Here is a 14182-nt window from a genome sequence, read left to right as displayed (position 1 = left end):
TGTAGCAAATCAATGGTGAACATAAATGAACTGCTCTCAGTTCGTGGCTTGTTTTAGGCCACTTCAATCTTATCTACACCCTCAAGTTTTCTCTCCATTGTTGTGTCCATTGTTTCGATAGTGTAAAAAAAAGATCTCGATATTGTGAAGTTCCCTCTAGTAGTATTGAAGTGCAATGTTCCTGTTTGTCAAAAACAAATGACTTGTGTTACTGTAAAAAAGTAAGAGTAGAAATTCTCGTTTGTGCATTAGTTTTTCTTACACAAAATAAATAGCCTTGGTTTAGAAAAGTCAAAAAGAAATGAAAACAACCATATATACTTTAATTAGTAAGTAGACAAGTGATCATACTATTCAGAGCATATTAGTCATTACACACTTAAGGCAAACAATATCTCTAAATAAAATTAGGGTTACCAAACGGTCAGCTTCTCCGGCTAGATTTTTCAGACAGCTGCTTTTAAAAAAGCCAGCTTATAAAAAAGATTCTCAGAAAAAAGTCCCAAACAGCGCCTATTCGAGTCATCGGCAGCCACACCTGTCCATTTTATCTACATCATCTCTCTTTCTCTCTCCAGGTTCATTCTCTCTCTCATGTGGTTTTGTTCCCTCTCCCCAAATCAAGGTACTACGGTTTTTTTTTGGTGTTTGATCTGGGAATTTTATTTTTAATAATATTATTTTTGGAAAATTATAATAATAATATTCAAATTCATAAAATTGTAAGCAATGTTCACTTGTCGGTACTACGCATGCCGACAACCTACGTGGCAGTGGACCCAGGGGCTTATCGACACGTATGTTGTGTTCAAAAGGTCTGTCGGCACTTCGTATGCCGACAAGACTCCAGGTAGACACTGATATGGGTGTCACTCTACCTGATAGCCGATAGGCCTGTCGGTATTCCATTTGCCGACAGGTAAAATCTTTTTTTTTTTGATCTTTTATTAATAATATAAGGCACATGTAAAGCTCAGTGTACATCTATGCAACATCCTATAGAAGAATTCAAACTCTTTCGAAAATATCACCTACGACTACATGGAGATTGAGGCAATGAGGCGTGCGAATGTTGAACGGCCGAAAATATTTGTTGTGTAAATAGTTATCCAAACAGCATCACGGAGTGGTTTAATTTTTCCTTAAATATGGTTCGTTGTTATTTTGTTGACTTTTCTATATTTAGTTGATGTAAAATTGTGTGAGTAATTTTCTTAGTGAAATAACATTGGAAGGATACAAAATCTAATGTTTTTGATAGTTGTGAAGCACAATTATCATAGAACCTGGTATGAAGGTTATATACATTGATAAACATTACATAGGACATGCGGTTTATCATCGCTACGCGAATGGACCATAACCATAAAGAGATGACAATAACAAATGTTGGCATGTACAATACGGTTAAAGATTAATCTAATAGTGTGCCGCTGCTAAACCTAATATGTCTTAGGGAATTAAAATAGATCAGGTTACAATAGATGCTCTTTACTGAGTGTATCTAGAATATTTACCCTTTCTCAGGGCATCGAGGCCCTTCGCCTTAGCGCGACGAGCCCTCTCCCACTTCCTTTCCCTCTCTGTTTCGCGTGCTTCAGTCGTGGCATGCTCCTTCGTCGCCTCATGCGCTCTTCCTCCTCCTCCTGATGCTTCAGTTGTTACTTGTACTCTAGCGTTCGTAAGCTTTCCTCCTCCACTCCATATCCATATCGACCCACAGCTTCTGGTGCTTATTTTGCTCCATATTTAGCCATTCCATGAAGTCAAAGATAGGTGGAGGAGATTGGACAAATGAAACAAGAGGGGAGATTAATAAGACAGTGCATGAAATCGTATGGAAAGTGCTACTGGAGTGTGTCGCTATACTAGTTGGTACTCATACGGTCCATGTCGAGGCGGGATTTTAGACAGGTTCGGGCCGCACGGAGCGTAATACCCTACTCCTATGTATATGTTATAAATGCTCTGGGAATGCCTTTATCTGGATCTCTTGTGTTACAAGGGTTTTTGTCTAAGTCTAGAGCTTCGTTAGCTTGTCTGCGTCTGTTGAGCTTTTTGAACTTGTCTCGGTCTTCTCCAACTTCTCTGTCTTCGAAGCTCCTCTAAGACTTGGTCCTGAAGAACTTGTCCTCGTCATCAAGACGCACACCCACCTTTTATACCGTCGAGGCGGCTTAGCATGCCCAGAAAGGATGACGCAAGTCCTAAGGCACCATAAATGGAAAGCAACCATCATGGGCTGCAGCTTGACGTTACGGGGGGGGGGGGGTTGAAAATGCGCCTCCGTCCAGTCCTGTCGTCATCATCCCGTTTTTCAGCGGGTGCAGCAGGAAGGGCCCACCGGGCAGCCACCGAGCAACCACGCGGGCCCGCCCGGTCAGAGCAAGCCTGACACAGCAGAGCGGCAGGTGATATGCCTCGAGCCCAGCGACGATATCCCGAGGTGCGCCGGATGACGCGCGATGGGACCCGTCGCATTAAATATCCCCACGCCTCCCTGCCAGGCAGTGGCAAGGACTGACAGCAGGCGTGGGGGGAGTGGTTGGAAGTGACATGCCACACTCCCTCTTAAATGCAGCATCGGACCTCTCACCAATTGACATCTCACCGCTGAGCCCTTGTGGGGTCCACCGGCAAGGGGCTTCTCAAGTCCTCGGGGAACTCTAGGTGCTCGAGGACTACTGTTCATAGCCCCGAGTGCCCTCTCCCGGATATGTCTTCTCTCGGTCCTCGGGGAACTCGGGTACTCGGGGACCACTGTTCATGGACCCGAGCGCCCTCTCCCGGAACTGTGTCTTCTCGGGTCCTTAGGGAACTCAGGTACTCGGGGACCACTGTTCATGGCCCCGAGCGTCCTCTCCCGGAACTTGGTCTTCTCGGGTCCTCGGGGAACTCGGGTACTCGGGGACCACTGTTCATGGCCCCGAGTGCCCTCTCCCGGAACTTGCACTTCTCGGGTCCTCGGGGAACTCGGATACTCGGGGACCACTGTTCATGGCTCCGAGCGCCTCTCTCGGAAGTTGTACTTCTTGGACCTCAGGGAGATAGTCTCCGAGGGAGGGCGCCATGTGGCACTCTGCTGTCCTAGCCTCGAGACTCGGGGACCTCCGGTTCCCATGTCACCGACACCTACGAATGCATTGGGCTTAGAAAAAACGTATTGGTAGAATGATAAATCCTGTCCATTTCATTGATAAAAGTAAAGTATATCACATATAAAGGTCATCGTAAGCATTCATTGCCTATCTGTGGCTATAGTACATAAGACAATATGCACCAACTCATACCCTATTCGTACATAATCTAGGATAAGTTACAATGGCATGTAGTACTCCATCGCTAAATGAAGCATCACTTATAGAAAGATAGATTGTCGAGTGCAAGACAACATCTACTGGGTTGGTGGAAAATATGGAAGTTTCTCATCCAGATATTGGAAGTTGCATCCATAGGGGTAGGGCTTGCTGCACACATACCCTTGTGCCAGTCCACATGCCACAGGCCCCAGCATAGCCGGTAGGCCGCACACGTATTGTGGAGGAACCTGCATGTTGCCGCATGTAGTGAAGTACTTATCCCATCACTCTTCATTGAACTCTTGTAGCCTAATATTTGGTCGTTCAACATTTGCGTGCCTTATTGTCTCAGCCTCATCGTAACCGTAGTTGATGTTTGCGTCCTCTTCTTCGTTCACATACCATTCATACTTGCACCTGGGCTTGTTGTACTGTCGGAGGGAAGTAGGTGAATTAGATGAAATTCTTAGCATGGTAGGATGTCATACTCATTTACCCCACATCGGTACCAAGCAACCGTAGTAAGCGGGAACTGTTTCCGGCGTGCTATTTTACCGCAGTCACACCATGGCATGCGTGCCTCATGTGCTTCTATCTATAGCTCTCTCTCTCTCTCTCTCTCTCTCTCTCTCTCTCTCTCTCTTCTGCTCTCGGTCTTCGGTTCTATTTCACTCTTCGTCCTCACACTTGAGTCTATCAAAGATGTTGCACCATAGCTCGTAAGGGCCCATCTTACACATACCCTTGTTGGACCTAGACCCGAATTTGCTTGCCATGAAAGGGATTATGTTTGACTGTGTCAGAGATAAAGTAGCTATGGATGGGTTATCCTTATATACACAAGGGGAGTACTGCCATAAACTGTTCATTGTGTTTGAGGGAGAGTTATTGCGATGTCAGGGTGGGTCTCAGGGAATCCTGTTGCACATTTGTCGAAAGCGTCCACCGACAGAGAGAAAAAGAGGTGTTGTAATATAGAAGAAGGGATAACATGAATGTAGGCCGGTTGTAGCTACAAGTGCTATGGATGTGATGCATCATGTGCTCGAGCATCTTCTCTGACAACATGGAGTGATTCCTTTTACATCGTGCATGAACAGTTCCAACTAATGATCAATGTTACAAGGGCAACATGAATGAATTACCCATATATAGACAAGGTGATTGTGGCCTGTTTTAGAGATCAATGATACAAGGGGGGAATATTGCTACACCGTGCGATGCTTTAGCAACAGGGATAAGGTCACGTGCCTGTATATCGTCGCCAATTTTGTGAAGTAAAAAAGGTTTGTAGAATAATAGCCAATGATAATTCATTTGAGTACGGTTACATAACACAATTACACTGCTATATGGCACACACATAGGAAATTTACAATTTTTGTGGCGTTAGGTATCATGGTAAATACAAAACGTAAGCATAATATGTAGACATGCCTTAGGGAAAGTAAATAGCCGGCCTACAGTGGAGTCGCACCAGAGTCGATCCTAGTCACTTGATGCTAATTTCTTACGTGCTTGTGCGCGGGCTTCTTTCTCACACCTCCAATTTAGCTCGTCCTCGTCTCACTTCTTCCTTTGACCCACCCATTCCTGGTCCTTGGGGGATATGAAGTCATTAATCCACTAGTGAAATGTACGCACCCCGGTTGGTGGCTGGACGCGATTTGTTGCCTGCGAACAAAAAGTGTTAGTACATGAAGTGAATGGAAAATTGTGTTTTCTCAAAGTGATTACCTAAGAAGATTTGCTCTCTTTGGAAAGCGCATCTATGTTTGAACAATAGAAGTACCTCCTCCTGAAGGTATCCTAGTCATGAGAACATCGAACACTGCATGTCTGTCCACAATGGCATTTGGGCCTCGGCATATGTTTTGGGAGTAAGCAGTCGAACGCGCCCCTGTTTGGATCATTTGGTGGATGACCTTCAAATAGTTGCATGGCCCTTCTACATCTTCTTCGTTTTGCCATGCTTAGTGTTAGTCATGTTTAGATGGTCGAGATGGAGGTGCCTTATATTGACGAAGGGCATCAGATACTCTGGTAAGCTCATCATCGTGCGTCGCTGCAGTGGTAGGGAAAAACCTGTGCATGAGTCAATGTTGTAGTGCCTTATATTGACGAAGGGCATTAGATACTCTAGTAAGATCATTAGCGCGCTGCCGCCCTCTCTCTCCTCCGTGCATGCCGTTGCTCTCGGTCGGTCGAACGACGAGTGTTCGGGGAAGAAGCCTAACCGATCGATAGCCATGTAAATATTATAGGCCTGTTGGCACACGGAGTGCCGCTAGGCCATGACGTGGCACCTATCGGCACACGGAGTGCCGATAGGTCTCCTTGGTGCGCCAAAAGCCTCCGTGACACTTGTTTTGCTGGGCCCACGCCCTGACGGTACTCAAAGTACCGACAGGTCCCTGGGCCCACTTCCACATATGAAGTCGGCACACGTTGTGCTGTTAGGCCCCTAGTCGGCACTTCATGTGCTAACAGGTATCTATTCTTGTATTTTTGTGAACGGCTATTATTTCTACAATTTTCCAATAAAATAATGTTGTTAAAAAATTCTTTGATCTAGTGGGAAGCGAAAATCGTAATCACGATGGAGACAATCATAGAAAGGTGAGTTCGTCGTCCTGTGTTTTGTATTCGATTCCGTTCCCCTTTCCCAAATCATTTTGGATTTTGAGTTTTTGTGATGGTGTTTTGATTAAGTGGTGTGGAAGTGAGGGTTTATGATTTGGAATGGGACTTGCCGGACAGATCCAGACGCCTGGTGCTCGTCGTCCATCCCCCTGCATGGAGTTCACCAGATCCGGCTGTCCTAATGGTGTGATGTTGCCTCGACGCTTCCAGCGGCACTTGCACCCCTAGGAAACACCGCCATCACCTCCGTATGGTGTCAAGCTGCCACCTCAGCTGGCAGGGGCTCTGGGATGGCGCGACCTCCACCTTCACTAGCTGTGGAGCCGCCATCTTTGCTAGTTTGGTTCTCCTTGGAATGGTGTTGCCTCTCCACCTTCGTCAGGTGTGGAGCCTCCGGATCTGGCAGCCTCCACCCACATTGCTAGGCAGGGAGGATGCCGGAGGGTCGAGCGGCGCCACAGTCCCCAAATCTCTCTCTCCTTTCTCTACTATACCAATTTGCTTTTTCATTTTGTATCGATTTGCTTATATGCTGCTTCAAATGTGCCCAACAAAATAAATCAAATTGTTTTTCTCAGTTTTGTTTGCAATTCTACAACTTTGCCCATACACTGCTACATTTTGCCTAGCAAAATAAATCAAACTGCTTTTCTAGTTTGTTTGAAATATGCTTTTCTCCTTCTGGTGGTGATGTTCTATTTTGCCTTTCAAGTTTCTCTAATTTACTCTCATAATTAATAAAAATGCTTTTCTAAGTGATGATGAAAATTGCTTAACAATTAACCTTTTTTCGTTTGATCGTATCTCCCTGTGAGAGCCAACCTCGTACACAATCTATTTTGCTTTTAAAGTTGTTCTAATTTGCTCGCTGAATTAATTTAATTGCTTTTCAAGTGATAATGATATACTTTTGTCAATTCAATTTTCTTGTCTCCCTGAAATAAACACTTGTTATGTACTCCATCCGATTACAAATGTATGCCGTTTTAGATTTGTGCATATGAATTAAGAAAGTAGATTAAATGATCTTATTGCCTTTTATTTATTCTGCATTGGAAAAGATAACTCATTTATTTGTGAGAGTGATAACATTTATTAAACAAGGGTAAGATGGGAATAAAAGAGAAAAAATGCATAGAAGTTCGAGAACGATTTATATTTAGAGAATAGTTGAAGAGGCTAAAACAATCTATATTTGTAATCAGAGGAAGTATCAAGTATATTTTTTTTGTTGGGGGACTATGAGATGCACTGGTCCATACATTTCAAGTGTGATGAGCTCTTTTCGTGAGGTGGGGTGTTTGTGTTGGCGTTGGCACGCGTGGGCTCTCGTGTGAGATACTTTTCAAGGTAATTAATCAGATTAGAAAGGTGTCTAATCAAGTTTTTTTTTCTGATTAGATGTGTACAGGAGGAATGGCCTTAGGATGCACATTGGGCCGCGTCCTTATCTTTTAAAGTCAGAATAGAATCACTAAATCTGATACATATTTGACGACTAGTTATATCTTTGATCTGTTATATCGCATAGAGGATAAATAGAAATAGGCTTTCTCGTGGGCTGTTCTTCACAAATCACAATTGGACTAAAAACCCCAGTAAAACCCAGCACAAAGGGGGAAATAAAAGGGAAACCGAGCTCCACGACATCGGCGGCGGCGGCTTTGACCATGACCATACCAGGGCAGGGCCGGGAGGCCCCCGGGGAGGGCTCCGACGAGGAGGAGCTGTTCATCGACGAGGCGGACATCATCAACGAGGTACTCATCGACCAGGAAGGTAGGTCTCCAGCACCTATGTATCGTGCTATCTCTTGCCCTCTCTCGGTGCTCACCGCTGTCTGCCCTGCTGTTTGCTTTGCTACTGGTATGCGCAGATCTACCTGACCGCGACGAAGAGGACGACCATGGCGATGACGATGAAGATGAAATGGGTATGTGATACTTCAGCTGTAGATCTCTCCACGCTACGCAGATTTTTAAATAGCTTCGGGCTTAGCCGTGTGCACATTTGTGATTTGTTTGGTTATTTGGCGATTGGCATGGTACAGTATTAGCACTAGACCAATACGAATAGGATGTTTATTAGTCGGATACTTGGACATGACGATCTGAATAATACAGAAAAGGGAGCGATCCTGTGTAGCTGATCAAATAGAAACTGCTAATTTCGGATTTAACTGATTTCTATTAGCATTGTGTTATACTGTTGTGCATAAGTGTACATCCTTGAAGTGATTATTCTTACTAGAGTACTGACACCACCCAGGTTACATGAACTCAAAAAGAAATTCTACATCTGGCATGCTTTCATTGAAATATCCAACATATTTAAGGTAGGATTTAGTCGATGCAAAACATACACTCATGTCTCATGGGCTCTTGCACATTCAATAACCGTTAGATGGCTTGGTGACACATCGATGCCCTTGCAATGTTGGATTTTCATATCTGGTATACATATTATTATCCCAAATAAACTATTCTTCATGTGTTCAAACTCACACAGTCTCCAATTGACCTTATCATTTCCTTATGGAACATGCGAGCATGGATGGTTGCCATCACAATCTTCCATGATGCTGTTCCAGGAATGGGGCATTACGCTATGGATATATACTAACCTGATTCTTTTATCTACTTATATGAAAAGTGTTAGTGGAATAATCGTTGTTTGTTCTTGTCACATTAGGTATACTCTTTACTGTGTGGGCCGTTTTAAACTATAGGTGATTAATTTATTTTCGTTTCTATTTGCAGTTGTCTCGGAGGATGTTGATGATTCTATATACACTTTCCATGGTCATACAGGCAAGTTGTCATTATAAAAGTGAAATAGCAAGTTCTTGTGAAGCTGGTCAATTTGGCATCCCCCTCTTTTAATTTGGAAATTAAGCTCTTAACTGAAAAATTGGACTGGCAGACATAGTTGAAATGCAAATTGCCTCTTTTTTTCTATGTTACACGTATAGGGCAATAGCTATTATGTGGTTTTACATCGTTTTCTTATCTTCAACCACAGATGAAGTGTATGCTGTTGCAGTCAGCCCTATAGATGCATCACTTGTGGCCTCTGGTGGCAAAGATGATAGAGGATTCTTGTGGAAGATTGGATCTTCAGATGGAGTGCTGGAACTAGCCGGTACAGTTTTTTCTCTGTTGCCTTAAAAGTTAAGTTTCAGTGGGGAGTATACAATGGATACCATGTGTAAAAGCCATGCTGGTTTGGCATCAAATATTCACCTTTATACAAAATAATTCCCAAAAATGGTGTAGAGGACCTAAGGAACAAGGTATCGCCTCATGTAACATTTCTAGTATGGACTAATACAACAAAAAGACAAAAAAACAAGGGATCTGGCAAACCATAGATTGAATTTTTATTTTGGCCCTTAGATGTTGGGCCATGGTCCATTTGAAGGCTTTTTTTTGTTGCATTTATTATGATCCATGATTATTTGCAGACTCGCTATATGTATTGAATAGTTCTTTTCATTGGTAAAATAGGCCCAAAATAGGTTCAACAAAAAGTTTATACAGTGTGTGTGTCCCCATATTTCTTCCTTTTCCCTCTCAGAATGCTGGCCCTTTACTTTCTGATTGCATTTATGTCATGAAGCATAACTCAGGAGGCAAAATTTTGCCATATTGGCAAGTCAGACTCATGTTCTAGTTGTTTTCTATTGAACTTATAGAAACTTATCACTTCCATTGCATCCATTCTTTATCCAGTGGTCGCCAAAAATGACTCATTCCTTGCTAATATCACCACGTGGGTAGAACTATGTATTCTTCTGCATAGACCTTATGCATTTTTTTAAGTAAATTTTACAAAACTGCAACTATTTGCATCTAACTATCACAAAACTACAACTTCTGGAACGAGTTTTACAAAACAACAATTATTTGTGCCCCTAGTAACACAAAACTACACAAAAATAGTTTCACAAAACTACAACTATTTAGCGCAAAATAGTTGTAATTTTGCGCAAAAAATTTAGTTTTGTGTTACTAGAGGCACAAGTACTTGTAGTTTTGTGAAACTCGTTTCAGAAGTTGTAGTTTTTTGATAGTTAGGTGTAAATAGTTGTAGTTTGTGAAATTTACTTTTTTTTTAATTTTCAACTGCCTTAGTTGCTATTGCAAAATTACATGCTTTTCTTATTATTCTTTATACCAGACTACTATATGTTATTTGCTAACACAGATTCGTCATGCGTACATGAAGTTTTTCTGACAAACCTTCTTAGTACTTTACTTTTTCTAACCAGCGTAGGCCACAGAGACACTGTCTGCACAGTAGGTTTCAGTTCAGATGGTTGTTTGGTGGCATCAGGAGGTTTTGATGGGCAAATCAACGTGTGGAACACTGTTACGAGAACTTTTCAGGGAACCCTTGATGGTTCTGGACTAGGATTTGAGGTGAGATTATATATGGCTGATCTTGTTCATTTTACTGAACTTATCAGCAATTCTGTACCCTTTGCTTTCATCACTATGCTTCTGTGGTACAACTATACATGGTTGAATTTTGCAGTGGCTCAAATGGCATCCTCGAGGTCACTTGATAATTGCAGGATCAGAAGATTGTAATGTATGGATGTGGAATGTTGACCATAATGCCATCCTGAACACCTTTGCTGGCCACAGCAGTACCGTGACATGCGGTGACTTCACCCCTGATGGTACTAAATACACTTCTTTCTTTGCTTTCGTTTATTCATGCATGTTTTTTAAGTACCTTATGTACTATATTCCCTCTCCCTGAACTTTGTTACATCCACAAATTGCTTGAAATACTTGGGCATAGGTAAGGCCTTTCTCTGTGTGAATGTTGCTGTTCAGTTGTTTGCATACATAAGGAGTTGTTCCTATCAATCTCAATTGTCAAAGCAGAAAGCATATTCCTTCCTAGGCTAATACGCATGTTTCCTTTGAAGGCAAGCTGATATGTACTGGATCAGATGATGCCTCATTAAGGATATGGGACCCAAGAACTGCACAGAGCAAACATGTTGTCAGAGGTAAATTGACATTTCTGATAACCATCACGATATTCTATTCTATTTATGCTTTTTCAGAATGTTTGTTCAACGCTTTTTCTCCAATTGTAGGCCATAATTATCATGCTGATGGATTGACATGCTTATCTATTACTTCGGATTCCCAAACGGTTGTTAGTGGCTCCAAGGATAACTCTGTGCACATTGTAAAGATAAACTCTGGTCAGGTTGGCTATCTTTCCATTACTGTGCTCTATATTGTACCCACCTGTCTTTTGCCACCTCGTTTACCATTGGAACAAACTAAGTCAAATGACCTCTATGAGCCATGGTATATGATCTTTGATCAATTGAGAAAAGAAAAACTGTTTAATGTACTTAATGGTTGTAAAACACTTAATCATCCAATAATCTCTGACATGCTATGACAATACATCCAATGATCTGACCATATCTGAGTATTTCACATAGGGAAACCAAGGTTTGATTTGGGTTTTGTAACTGTGTAGTGCCATTATCTTACAAGTTTGAGGGTCTAGTGTTGGTATCATAGTAGGGCACTTCGGTTATGTTGGCAAGCTGTCATGTTGAAGAGCCAGTTACTCAAATTAGAAACTCTCTTTAAACAAGTATCGGCTGCTTTTTTCGCAGGTTGTTGACTCATTGGTAGGTCATACTGGTTCTGTTGAGTGCATTGGCATTTCATCAAGGTACAGTTCTGCAATGTGTTCCTACCCTCATACCATGTTCATGCATGTCGCAAATTAGTTGCTCTTAACGCATCTCCTGAAAAGAAAAAGCAATCACCTGTACACCCCAGTAACGCCGATTACTGGATGAAATTTTCAAACGGAATTTGATTCTTTTTGGCAGAAAATTGACTAAACCTTGATCAAATTTCAAAAAAATTCCAGATTCAAATGATACCGGCAGGTACAAAACCCTTGCCTGTGGGTGGCAGCCAGTTGCTGGCTAAGATTTTTTTCACTTGAAGCACCCTGCTTGACTATAGCTTTGCTGTTGTTTCTGCAGTTACAACTGGGTGGCAACAGGGGGCATGGATCAAAAGCTCATTATCTGGGACCTTGCTCATCAGTCAAGTCGATGCACTTGCGAGCATGATGTGAGTCCAGACTTTCATTTCATTTTCTGCCTCTCAGGTTCTTTTACACTTTTTTATGTTACTGTGAGCTTACCTTTTCTTTTGTGGTTGTGATAAACAGGAGGGTGTGACATCCCTTGCATGGTTGGGTTCCTCAAGGTATGTAGCATCAGGGTGCGTCGATGGCAAGGTACGCATTTGGGACAGCTTATCTGGGGACTGTGCTAGGACATTCAGCGGCCATGCCGATGTTGTCCAGTCCCTAGCCATCTCTGCAGACGGGAACTGTATCGTCTCGGTCTCAACGGATGGTTCTGCCCGTGTCTTCGACATTTCCATGTTCAAGTGAGAAGGAAAGAATGATCAAAGAGTGTAATTTCCTGAACATCCATGGGCATCTGTTCACAACACATATCCTCACAGAAACAATGCAGACAGAGAACAAGACCCCCGTAGGGGAAGTTCTGCATAATCATTTCTTATTAATACTGAAAATGGCTCGGAAATTCTTTGACTTTTGTGCTGTTGCTGGTATTGAATTCTGATTATGGTTGGAGGCACAGCATTTCGTGTCATGAATTTCTGCTCTCTTTATACTACCTCTAATTCTAAATATAAGTCTATTTAGATTTGTCCTAAGTCAAATCTTTTGAGTTATGATCATGAATAGCTATAAAATCATATAGATTGATAATATAAGTTTGATATTATTAGATTTATTTTACAACTCGTTCTATTTAAAATAATATATTATTATATATATTGTTAGTTAAAGTGCCGTATTGAAGACCGTGTTAATGTCATCATGAAATTATATTTGGGGTCAAAGGAACTAGGAACATGACTCTTCTCCTAACTAGGGGGCATACAGGAGGGATCAAGCAAATTCTTGGCCCCCGCGCCCCTCCCAGGGGGCAACTTGAGTGGCTCCTCGCCCTTGGCGCCACCACCTCCCTCTCACCCTCTCCCTCATTTCTTGCCGCCACCTGAGTTGGCTATCGGAAGCCCGCGTAGTGGTGAGAACGGTGGTGGTAAGGCTGCCCCTGTCGAGGTTGTTGTGCGTTGGCACGGAGTTGTCATGCTCAGTGTGCCTCTTCTCCGTCGGGATCCATGTGTTGGGGGTCGGATCTGGGCGCCACAGGTGGGATCTGCATGGGGGTGGACGGATCCGTCGCGCTATCGCCGATTTCCACGCTAGGGCACTTCTTTGTGGCGTGGATGCAGCTAGGCTTCAGCGTGGCTGGCTATGCGGCCGTCGAGCAGATCTGCGTTTGCGAGCTCGACGGTGATGCACCTGCGGTCTTCTCGCTGAGGCTTGTCGACTCCGACGACGATGGCTCGATCAATGCCAAGGTCCTCGGCAAAGGTAGGCGTGTCGTCGAGTCGCATCTAGTGGAGTGCGGTGGCTAGCTGCTGCTCCTCTTAATGCACAGCAACGTGGTGTGCAACTCGGGCGTGGGCCTTGCAGTCGATGAGGTTGGCATCATCGGCGGCAACGGGGACGCATTCGTGGTGGAGGTGCATAGGGTGGAGTGGTTGGGGGACGAGGTAATGCCACTAGTGCGCGTGGTGGACCCCGGCTGGCTTGCGCTGCACTCTCGCCGATGGAGTTCCCGCTTGCTGTGCCATCTATGTCTACCTCCATCGCAGTGCGAGGGAGTGCGGTGGAGGCGGCCATGGCTCGGTCCTTGTTGCGGCGCATGCCGGCGGTGGTCGGTTGGTGTTCAGCTTGGGCGTAGGAAGTTGGGTGGTGTGGGGGCTTCAGGCGAAAGCCTAACTTGGATCTTCCAATGCTGGCGACAATGATGCTCTTGGGTGCCGTTATCTTTCCTGTAGGCGTTGCTAAGAGATCCCTGTCTCCCCCTATCCCGAGGGGATCCTCCAGGTGAAAACCCTGATCTTTCAAGATTGGGTAATGGCAGCATCTTTGACGCTGTGTCCTCCATGGAGGCACTGCCTTGGAGCTCCCTGCCCTGCGCTGGCTGGGACTAACATTGAGATTGGTGGCGATGAGGTTCGGGCCTGGGGTGATGATGAGGCTTCTGCTTCCTTGGAGCTGCGCTTTATGCTTCACGGCGGGCGGTTGACATGCTTGGGTTGATCGTTGGGTGCAATGAAGCTTGGCAAGGTTGATGT

At 43.8% G+C, this 14182-nt stretch overlaps 1 protein-coding gene across 1 annotated transcript; it reads left to right on the top strand.

The window, feature by feature from the left end:
- Positions 1-7514: 7514 nt before the first annotated feature.
- On the top strand, positions 7515-12564 carry LOC133888895 (uncharacterized). Its single transcript, XM_062329282.1, has 11 exons — positions 7515-7721; positions 7819-7875; positions 8702-8752; positions 8964-9083; positions 10218-10363; positions 10479-10626; positions 10882-10965; positions 11056-11171; positions 11596-11654; positions 11977-12067; positions 12168-12564. The coding sequence occupies exons 1-11, from the start codon at positions 7613-7615 to the stop codon at positions 12393-12395; spliced, it is 1209 nt and encodes a 402-aa protein (XP_062185266.1). The 5' UTR covers positions 7515-7612; the 3' UTR covers positions 12396-12564.
- Positions 12565-14182: the final 1618 nt, after the last annotated feature.

Source organism: Phragmites australis, chromosome 13 (assembly GCF_958298935.1).
Source record: "Phragmites australis chromosome 13, lpPhrAust1.1, whole genome shotgun sequence".
NCBI classification, from domain to species: domain Eukaryota; kingdom Viridiplantae; phylum Streptophyta; class Magnoliopsida; order Poales; family Poaceae; genus Phragmites; species Phragmites australis.
The sequence above is the reverse complement of the archived record's forward strand: the minus strand, read 5'-3'. Positions and strand labels throughout refer to the sequence as shown.